Here is an 11,401-nt window from a genome sequence, read left to right as displayed (position 1 = left end):
CCCCGGTTTAACTCCCGGGGAAGTCAGGGATGAGGCCGGCTCTCGAAAACGTGCCCCTCGTACTGTCATCGAGCCCTAGCACCGCTTGGCTGCGATGTAGGCGAAGTTAAAACGCGTGGCGCGTAGGACAGCACGGCAGCGAAGTGTGGAGTTAGAAATAACGACGGCAATCTGCTTCCCGTTTCTGGATGCCCGGTTGGGGGGCCGGGGGGTGGTGTTGTTTTTTAAAGCCGAAATGGGAATGGGAGTTATTTGCTTTGGACCTTTGTCAGGTGAGCACCTGGCACAGCTTAGGGGAGCCCTGGAAAAAGAAGGTTCAGCGACAGGCACCCGCACTGGGAGATCACCTAAGCAGAGTTTGGGAGGAAGACCTATTTCAGAATAGCTCAAGTGGTCATTCAAGAGTTATCTGAAAAAAAAAAAAATACATTGAAGTTGCTTTGTGTACTCCCCTGGTGATTCCGGTACTGTACTTGCACTGTCTGCTGCGTTTTATTTACTTCCTTGCCTTTGAAAATTCAGGAAGTGTCACTATTTGTGGAGCTGAACTCTGAAGGTTTTATTGTTGGGAAAAACTGAATTTGGGCGGCTGATAGGAGAGCTTTGAAGACTTGACTTTATTTAAACTAATATCCATAAATGTTTATTACCTGTATTGAAAACAGAGGATTACATGGCTGACCACTGATAGTTTTTCCATAGAATACTTTTAAGATACACTGTCTCGATAATCGCAGGAGGAGCTGCTTCTTGTGTGAGAGGAATTTTACATCTGGATTTGATAATCCTGCTTGACCCTGAAGAGATTTATTTCAGACTAACTTTCCTCTTGTATTTTTAAGAATGTTTTGTCTAGTATCAAAATACAAAAAACCTGAAGCTGACTTGAGTGGCCTTTTCTATTTTTTCCCAAGCAGGCAAATACCTTTTTTCCCCGCCTCCCCCCTGTCCCCCCCCCCTCCCCTTTGCACGCCCTGTTATAGATAAGTTACAGACCACAAGGGAGACTGGGGGTAAGGGCAGGGGAAAAGAAAAAGGTATTAAATGGTCTCTCCCTTCACTGAGAAACCGAGCGAAATTTCTTCTCAGTAGGAGAAGCTGCGATGGAGCCCTTAGGTACTGCAAGGATTCGACCTAGGCAACACCTGTTTAGCCAAAAGCAAAAGTCTTCGGATAAATAATGATGTAAATGTGAGTGAGATTAGTCAAAGGCTCTGAGATAATAGAGATGGGATTTAAACAACCACCAAATTACTTACATTTCCAGATTCAGTATGAAGAAAGTACGGAACTGATACCATCAGCATAAAACCTGCACCTAAGACGTTGCTGTGTAGATGCTGTACTAACCGGTTGTCACCTCATGTGTCTTGTTAAACTCGAGCTGTGAAACCCCACAGCAATTATTAGTGTTACTCTGGGACTCGTCCACATAATTTGCCGTAACACATTCTCACATTGGATAATATTAGATGTCCCACCCGTGGTGTATAAATAACTGATGCAAAGTACGTAGGAGAAGAGAGAGTACTTGAAACCAAGGCTTTGAAGGAAAGCGAATGTTGAAGATACTCTGTGGCATGACGGCTGGACAAAGTGTGCCTTTCCTCTGCCTCGTGTCGTCAGCTTATTTCATTTATTCAGCTGTATATTTGGGTGCTTCAAAAATAAAAGCACTATATTCAGGGAAAATCAGGTCCTGAGATGAAGTCTGAGTGCCTGTGAAACAGGGATGTAGAAGGCTAAGCATGTGCTGGCTTAGAAGAATAAACTTGGGTGCACTGGGTGATGTTGGCTCTCAGCTATTGAACAAAAGTGAGACGCTGTCCAGGAGCAGCCCTGGCTTTACAGATCTCCCCTGCAAAGGTCTGATCCCCCTAGCTCTGCCTACGAAGAAGGTGCTTACTGCCAGGCTGGGCGCTGCCTGTTTGATGTCTTGAAGCTGTAGCTCTGTTTAGCTACTGGCATTCTGTAAATACAGTAATAAACCAATTGGTCCTAGGGAAGGACTTTCAGCTAATCAGCATGACCCGTGGTGTCTAAAAAAATCTCCTGCTCCCTTATGTTCAGGGAGCCTGTTTGTAAATAGGGCAGGTCCCCTGCATAAGGACAGTGTTTTTATTCACACCCAATGAACAAACACCTCCACCCACTGTTGTTGTTTTAAAAGACTCCAGCTGCTCATGAATATAGGGTCAGGGAGGGCCGCCTAAATGTTTCTCTCTGCTTTCTCCCCAGCACAGCCAGCAGAGCTGTTTCCTGTTCTTTGTTTCAAGGCTGAGGTTTGCGTCACACATTCCAAGTGGCATATGTGGTGCTCTTTCCTGTTTCAGGCTGTTTTCTGGCAGATCGGTAGCCTCGTCCAGGCCCCTTGTCACTGCCCCTCAACTCCCAATCCCCACCCAATGAGTTATCATGTCTCTACACACTCACGATTGCTTAAGATGCCTGTGTTATGTCATAACAAGGTTTCCAAGTTAACCTTTAACAAACGCCCTCAACTCCAATATATTTATTGGGGGTGAACTCGAAAGCTTCGCTCTCTTCGCTGAAAACTTGTACTCGAGTCTCCAGAAAGTTGTGAGCCAGTTTTCTGCTCTCACTTGCTCATCGGCCGATCTGGAATAGCTCCATTAAAGTCACGGAGTTACTCTGGTGTAAAACGAGTGTCACTGAGAAGAGAACCCACATCTGTAGGCTCATACTTGTAAGAGGGTTTTGGCTTCTGCCCTTACCCAACCTGAATGGCCCACCGTAAGCACTTTGTGTTTCCGGATCTTGAAAGGAATAGGTATTTTCTCCTCACACAAACGAGAAGATTCACGTCTTCCAGATGCAATACAGAAAATAAGGCACTGTGGGCTAACTTTCCTTCGGAATAAATAAGTATGGCTGTCCCACGTTTTGCATTTTCGAGGGCAGAAACATTTTTTTACTCCCGTTTTTAGATTTGTCTTCTCCCCCCACCCTGTTGCAGGCAGTCATAGATAAACATCGAGAGGAAATTCAGAAAGAGAACATAAATCTTTCTGTTGTTTTGGATCGGATGACGGAAGAAGAGCTAAAGGACCCAAGCCAAAGCTCATTGAAATGAAGAGAAAGACTTGCATTAACTTCAGTGGGCTTTGAATCAGGCCCTGGATGAAAATGCAAGATGGAGTGTTTATTCTTCTCTGTCACTGAAGGGCCGGAATATGCATGGTTGCTGTACAGACGGGAAGACTTCCACCCTTTCATTTTACCCCTTTTTTATTTCACTCATTTTTAAAGTATTCTTTTAGTTCCTGCTGTTGCTTTTTTGTATGGTAAAAGTAAGCTGTTTGTGATCATGGCAGGTATCTTTTAAGAAGTATCCGAACTACATGCTTTAAACTTCCTCTTTCAGGGCTTAACTGTATGTAAAAAATACTTTTTACTGAATTATGTGCACATCCTTACATCAACTTGTTTCTTGTCTGTTCAGAAATCCAGATAACAAGAAGTATTTGGCCACACAGTTTTGGTAAGTTGTTTATTGATCATTTTCATTTGTACTCTCGGTTGTTTTTACTTAGTTGTTTTTCTGTGACTTTTAGAATACCATGGATGAGTTTATCCCTTAGAACCCGATTAAATATCTTAATTCTGGTACTGTTAATTTGCACGGGATTTCAAACATATTTAATGTTTTTTCCCATGACAGAGGAAAAGTGTTGCATTTAATATTGGAAACCGGTGTATAATAAATGCAGTAAATTTTGTGGTTCACACCTTTTTGTAGCCGAAGTTCTACAAAATCAGGGGCCGAGATTAAAATTATAATAGTTTTGTAAACCAACTTTTTAATATTAATTAACACTGCTAACCAGGAGGTCTTTTAGAGTTCTTTTATGCTGTCAGCATTGAAGCTTTGTGTTTTCATTCCGAGGCTAGTTGCTTCCAATCCGGAATATGAAGTTTGGCAGAGCTGATTTTAGGAGAGACTTAACCCTTCCCAGTTAAACATTCACTTGATGCTGAGGCTTCCTGTGAGGGTTTTGTAGCCATAGTGGATGTCTCCCAGGGGAAGGAAGTGTAAGTGTAGATCAGCCAAATGGAAAGATAGAGCTCTAACAGGTTTTTAATAGTAAACTAAGTCAGAATGGAAAAAAAAACAAATGCGTGGTCTGCCTATCGTGCAGTCAGTGTGTGTTACCAACAAACTAACTTGATCCATGAAGGCATGACAGACTTTCCACTTCTAAAGAGTCTGACCTGCTTTGATCACCGTCTCATTTGTACCCTCTACACTACCCAGCTCTTCTCCCTGGTTTGTTTTTCTTTTTTTTTTCCCACCACTTCCGTAGATACGCAGCAGTTCATCAACATTTGCCCTGTATTCAAATCCTCATTCAAATTAATCATTTAGGCTATTGTTCAGAAATGTAGACTTCCTTTCTTTAGGACTAGATTTTTTTTCTTCTCCCCCATACTGTCAAAAACGTTGAATCTCTGTTTCGTATGTATCACGAAATAGCAGAACCCTTTACGTAAGAGAATGGCATTTTCTGTCATTCTTCCCTCATAATAAAAAGATAGGATTTATATCTCTCCATTTAAATTACCTTCAAAACTAATCTCTTAAGAAAAACACAACAAAAAAACAAAGTTCAGTTTGGAAGGGAAAGATTATCATACCATTCCACATACCTCACTTGTTTTCAGAAGTCTGATCTTTTATCCTTACTAGACTGTTTCTCCTTCTAAGAAGTAGCTTGAGACAGGAAACCAGACAACAGTCTGCCCTGATAAGGGAGAATATTGTCTAATGGAGGTGCCTCAAGAGCTTTTCTTTCTCTCCCCCTTAGGTTCAGTAAATGTAGAATTGAAAGTTGAACAGTGTTTACGTGGGCTCCATTTTTCCTTGGTAGAGAAGACATTTTCTTAGTGAGCACTGCAAGGACTTCTTTTTTTCCCAAAACTTTTACATACAAGAAAACCATTTCCAGGCATGTGGCTTCAAAGAGCCTCCAACAGTATTATTATAAATTCAATGGAAATACCGATTAGTCTGCTACACAGCTGATAAGTTATTACGTCAGAGCAGTTCTAAGTCAAACAAAGTGACATCAGCAAAGTTAGGATGCACAAGTTGTGCAAAACCCCCAGATTTTTCAGCCTGCTTGCAGTTCTGAAAGGAGGAAGGTAAAAGATTCTCAAGTCAATAGAAAGCAAAAATAGTCTGAAATACTAAATAGCAGAATCCTGTAGAAATATTCTTTTTCTTCGTGCCTATCAAGTAAAAGTTTCAGCAGAAATTTTTTTCCCAGGTACCATTTTCTTTTTACATGATATCCTAGCTTTTTCAACAGTTACTGCCGTTTACCAGTGGAAATCCAGTGAATAAACAGACACAGAAGGCTGTCAATCAGTAAAACATTTTCTTGGTGTACTAGTTCTTCATGATTCTTCCCCTGCTCTGTTCTTTGGGGACTGGCTGCTCTGGTCCCTTCCCCCAGCACCATGTCTGGGCCTTTGCTCCTTCCCCTGCTCTTGCTCACTTTGACTGAATGTGACTGCTGTGCTGAGCTGGAGAGTTTCTTTGCCTGCTGCTATTTTGGGGCCCAGTGCAGTTAAGCGCTTGCTTACTTCCCATTAAAGTTAATGGAACTTCAGAAACACTTTTTTGCTGACTCGGGTCTTGATGAGCAACTGGTACAGTCAGTGCAAACACATCTTGTTACTAGTTGTGGAAAGCTTTTTCTACCTTTTCCAGGGAATCCTGCTCTCAGAAACTGGTTTTTCTCTGTCAAGCTCTCCTTCAAGGTTCCGCTGAAGAAGACTTCTCACCCAAGTTAAGAAAACCTTCCCACACTTTGGATTTCATCAGTGGAGAGTCTTCTGACATTATCACTTCTCCTTACTATCGGGGAAGTTTGACTCGAGGCTCACAGAAGAAGTAAAAGTTTCAGAGCAACAGCATAAGTCCCAAAGGGCTTGGACTGAAGAGCTTTGGCCACATGACTTAGGTTGGCTGCTAGATGCCAACAGTGCTGCAAGAGCTGCAGTGTCTTTGCAGAGGGTACTCACACAGCGCTAATTTAGCAGATATCATTACATTGTTCTGTAATTATACCAACAGTAACAATCATACCTTGAAGCTTCTAGACAGAGCTTCACTGTACCACAGGGCAGCATTTCTTGCTTCCCCCAGGCACAAAGATTGAGAAAGCAAACCCCATGCACGCTTTCATGCAGGGTGAAGAGAGGCAGAATTTATGGTCACCACCCCTTCTGGTCCCCAAGAAGAGTATCTGTCAGGTTACTGACTGCTCTTCCAGAGTATTTAATGAGAGCAGAGGCTCTATGTTAGGGGGAGGCTTTGTAATTGTTGGATGTGAACAGTCAAAACTGTCCCTCCACCCCACCCTTTCCTTTCATAACAGGTCTGCAGAGTTGACAGACCTTGAAGGTAGATGTACAGAGCTGATGGGAGTAGTAGCTGCAATGCAGTTTCTCTTCTCCAGCTGCTGTACGGTGCAGATGTGTAATCTGGCTGCATTCTTTAACTGCTTTGCTCATTTCATCCAGGGTAAATAATCTGTACAAGTCCTTGTTGTCAGAATACACGTTAAGTACCTTCTTTAAGCTTTCATTTGCTCTTAATTATATCTCTGAAACAGTAAACCATACCTGTCAGGAAGTTAATATCAAGAAGTCTTCAATCCCGACAAGGTGGTGAGCTCTACCAATGATGAACTTCCCTCCTGGAAGGGATACTTCGCTGCATACTGGATCATAATGGCAGAGTTTGTGTTTTTTCTGGCTTGCCGTCTTTGGACTTCAGATAGGAAAATAGTGGGGGACTTTGCCTGGACTTTACCTTGCACCTGTCCTCATTTGCATACAAACCCCAATTGCTTCATTTGTCTTTCTGAAATACAGGGTGTGAGCAAAATCTTATCAAAAGCCATGTCCTGTTTGGACAAGTTGGACTGACTTGGCAGAGATCCACAGGGTGGAGTGAATGGGAGGAGGCAAGAAAGTAAAACTGGGTGGCTTGTTAGCAGAAAAAGAGAGGGAGAGCAAAAAAAAAGAGAGGGTGGAATGTTTGCCTACCGGATTGTAGTTAATTATTTAGTTTCAGATTACATGCATTTTAAATTCTTTTAACCCACATGAAAAAAACCCTTTAATGCAAAATAGTTTATCTAATAATGTGAAAGACAAAGGCCCTTATTTTTAAATACACTTAATATGGATATATTGTTGTCTCCTCACTGTTTTTTCCAGAGTACCTCAGGAATGAGAGATGGTATTTTGATTTTCCAGAAATTAATTGTATTTACTAAACAATTTGCGGGCTTTCAAACAAGTACATTATGAAATCAGTGTGTAAAGTAGAACCCAACTGTTTTTTCATTCCTCTGTAATGGAAACAGATAAGGCTGTTTACCTTCCCTATTGCCCCTTCTCAAATGTTTAGGAGAGAGAGATTGGGAGAGTTTGAGTTAATAGGCTTGATTTTACAAATAGACCAGGAAAAACTATTGACTTCTTACTAGAAGTAGCATGCTTTACTTGTGTGTGAGTGCGCATGTATGTATTTTGTTTGTGAATGTGGTCCAAGCAATCAATTTGGAGCATTATTTTTCAATACGGAAAGAATTGTTTTGTGAGTTTATTTGCAACAGCCTTAGGAAGGCGTCCTTCTGAGCTGAATTTTAAATGCCAGACCCAAAGCTGGTTTATGCTGACTTTATAGCAGCTCTATCAGTTCCCACCAAATAAGAATCTGACCCTCTGATCTGGACCAACAGGACCAAGCGTTATGTATTACTCAATTTTCCTTTCTTGAAAATTGGTTTCCAGTCACTATCAAATGGGGAAAAGAAACCTACCGCTTAGGAGTAACATGTGATAAAGAAGGGCTCAATTTCTGTGCTATCATGCAGCAATAAAAGTAGCATTTTCCTTTGCTGTTCTTAGATGACTGCACCTGAGAAAGATTGAGAATGACTTTTCACTTTTATTCAGGGCATTACACTTTCTGTTGTCTCTGTCAGTCTAATTCCTGCACAGTAATTTAGAGCCCTCTCAGGAAATGCTCAAATGTATAGCATGACATGTGAAATATGTATCAAGTGTCTTTCACACACTTTCTTGAAATAAAAAGTGAAATGGAGTAACTCTTAAACTGAAGAAAATCCAATTTTAAACAGCAAAAATGACAAAAAGAGTAGCCTGGGACCGTTACTGCTTGCTTAGAACAAACTCTTTATTTAATTCTCTCCGTCTCCCCCCTGCCCACCCCCCTTCTCTTTCCTTCCTCTTCTTCCTCCTCTTCCCTTTCTTCCTTCACTAAAGTACAGATTGGTGTGTCACTTTATCTATGCACATATAAACTAAAAATTGAAAGTTTCTGGAAACCTGAAAGCAAGTAGTTCCAAATTCGTACATATGAGGTCTGAGATGCTACATTTTACTGTAAGCATTTTTTATGTCTGAAAGTATAACTTTTTTCTATTTTTACAATGCATATATGTACGTGAGAACGTGTGTGAATAATGCATAGAAACACATATATATATTTAATGCATAGATATATGGGTAGATTTCTGGGAATGCAGTCTTCTGAAATGTTAGTCCTAGCTATGTCAAATGTTAAAAACCTGAAAAAGATAACCATTCAAAGAAAAACAGTACAGTTAATAACCTTCTCACAAACATACCTAAAGTATTTACAAACTTATCACAACTTTTAGCAAATAGTGCCATCTTGCACAAAAATTGCTTCTAAAACAAAACTACAAGTGAAGTTTAAACTGTAATTTGCATTGAGCTGCTCTATTTGTTTCCTTCTTTTTTTGTGATTTGGTTTTGTTGGGCCCTTGACTTTTGTAAGAAGAATTACAAAGATACTTTAATTAACTTTTGATACTTGTGTGTTTCCATTATTCAAAATGTACACTGTTACAATATATTTCCAGAAGTCTTTAAACTTTATTCATATACCTGAATAATTAATGATAGACTTGTAACAACTCATGCCATCTTTCTCTGGAAGCTGTTGACAAATTTTTATCTATAATCACACGTGATAGTTAATTGCAAGATTTTTCATTAGCATAGGCTTATTAGAATTGTTTTAATTTGAGCAGGTACATCTTTAAATTTACATTTAAAGTTCTGGGAGAATTTTCCAGCCCCAACTACAAATCCATTGTTGAGCCTTTAGCCTAATTCAGCAGGGTGAAATTGTCTGGATGGTGTAGTCAGGCTGTATTCGTTTCTTTCCAGTGCCATCTACTGGTCAAAATTGAATTTGTGTAACTTCTTTTTTTTGTCTTCCCAACTTAATAGAGATCATGCCACTTCCAGGCAGGGCTGTGCACTGTACAGTGGTCAGATCTTGCTCCTTTAACTTCAGTCATACAACGTATAACCTCAAGTGATTTATAAAGCTTGCCAACATCTAAATGTCATTGAGAACAACTTCCCTTTGCTTCTTTTGGCTTACACTCTGTACCCTTATGGCTTACCCCAGAAGAGGTATCTCCTCCTTTCCTTCACAGCATCTTTCCAAGTTGACCATGGCAAATGTGTAGCATGATAGTTGAGTTAAGAAACCCTTTATGCTAAATACTTTTATTTCAGGCAGTTTGAGATAAGCTAGAATTGGACAAGTGAGGTTGAACACTCTGTAGAAAAAACAGCTGAAACTGCACAGAATACAACCAGACTTTTTGAAGTGCTTTTCTTTTGAACATTTAGCACTAATTGTTGTTGGACTATCACTAAATCTGTGATCTCAGGGAAATAACTGATGTATTTTTTAGGTTAAGTCATTGCAGCATGTTGACCGTACCTCTCCAAATTAGTCCTGGATTTTAATCTTTTTTTTGCATTGGTTTCAATAACACTGTATGTGAAAGTTTCAACTCTTCTATCAGGACAAGAGATACCTCTCCAGAATTGGTTCACTGTATTACCAGCTGAACAAGATTATTCTGAAGTTATAATGCTGATGAGAAATGCGTATTTTAAGCTGTGATGTGTTTACATACTAGTGACAGCTAATGAAAGTGACAATTCTGTGCTCTTGGTAAGCTGACATACACAATAAAAATTCAAATTAACTTCATTAAAGTGAGCAGATGTCCCTTTGTTTCAATAGCAACTGGAAAAGAAGAAACTTACAGTAACTGAAATATTTAAATGAAGCCCAGCCAAATATTTAAGAAGCTATGTTAGAGATGGATAAATATTCACATTAATCTGACAAAATAGTAAGTTCTTTACAGTTCAGAAAGTTGATTAGGGGGATTCCTGTGGCTTTCTAACACCTTGTCTTTCCCCTGCAGGCCAGGACATCAGAGGCATCAGAACAGGTGAATAAAAAAGATGCTAATGTTTGACCCAGTCCCTATCAAGCAAGAAGCCATGGAGCCTGTTTCAGTGGTAAGACTGAAAATATTTCAGCCTTTGTGATGACTCTGTAGTTTTTCCATCTTTAAATTGATACCAAGTTTTCTCTAAACTTTGGACAAGCCTAGGAAAGGCTGTGAAGTTACATTTTGTCTTTAGGGCAGCCAGATTTATGTTCTAGAAAAAGTTTTTCTGTAGTTTATGAATGTATTGCCCCGTTACCGCTGCTGGTGCTCCCATCCCCAGAGTAGAGAACATCCAAGTACTCCTGAGCCACTATGGTGCAAATACGATCTCTGTAGCTCATGCTGCTGATGGAGGTGGGTTGAATTTAAGTTGCCAGACTTCAGAGTGAAGTGGCAAGGGCCTGTGGTTTTGATGTTACACCTTTGAACTAAACAAACAGCTGCTCACCATCCCCTTTTCTGTTTCTCTCTTGGTCTTGAAAACATGTGCCTGGGGCTAACTCTGCACTCTAAACAGCAGAGAATTAATTCTGACAAAAAAGTAACGTCTGTTTGCTGGGTAAGCCAAGTACGTTATCTTACCATGTGAACAGATGAGAACCAGGGCAGTGGAGGAGGAACGGGGAAAAAAGGGCAAGGGGAGACTTTTCGTTTGGGTAATTTTCCATCAACTTGGTGTATAGGGTCACTTCAGAGAAGAGTATGATGAGCAAGAGCAGCAGGAGCATGTGGCTGGGATGGTAACAGTGGGAATTGTGATGATTTAGTCTGCCAGGGAAATACAGCCTTAGGAAGCAGTTTCACATACACTTCACCTATTCAACTGTAGGATGCTGCTGAAAGGGAAGGTTCAGGCTTTTCTCCCTCCTTTCCAGATCTGTGTCTCCTTTGTATATGAAGCAGTTGTGTGGCCACAGAATGATTTGGATCCTTTGAATCAGCTCATAGAATGGTCAGAATTGCTAACCAACCAAAAATACCCTTATTTTTTTGCCAGATAAGCTGATCTGACTCATTCTGCAGCTGCTCAATGCTAGAGCAAGGGGAGT

General features: G+C 40.5%; 1 protein-coding gene across 1 annotated transcript in view; it reads left to right on the top strand.

Annotated features, from left to right (window-relative positions):
* Positions 1-959: 959 nt before the first annotated feature.
* KLF3 (Kruppel like factor 3) overlaps positions 960-11,401 on the top strand; it is a 26,246-nt gene continuing 15,804 nt past the window's right edge. Inside the window, exons 1-2 of the mRNA XM_009641276.2 lie at positions 960-3,502; positions 10,323-10,419. Of these exons, the coding sequence (XP_009639571.1) occupies positions 10,363-10,419 (57 nt within the window). The 5' untranslated portion in view covers positions 960-3,502; positions 10,323-10,362. The remainder of the gene's footprint in view (positions 3,503-10,322; positions 10,420-11,401) is intronic.

The sequence above is a fragment of the Egretta garzetta genome, unplaced genomic scaffold (assembly GCF_000687185.1).
Source record: "Egretta garzetta isolate BGI_Z169 unplaced genomic scaffold, ASM68718v1 scaffold256, whole genome shotgun sequence".
NCBI lineage: Eukaryota > Metazoa > Chordata > Aves > Pelecaniformes > Ardeidae > Egretta > Egretta garzetta.
The sequence above is the reverse complement of the archived record's forward strand: the minus strand, read 5'-3'. Positions and strand labels throughout refer to the sequence as shown.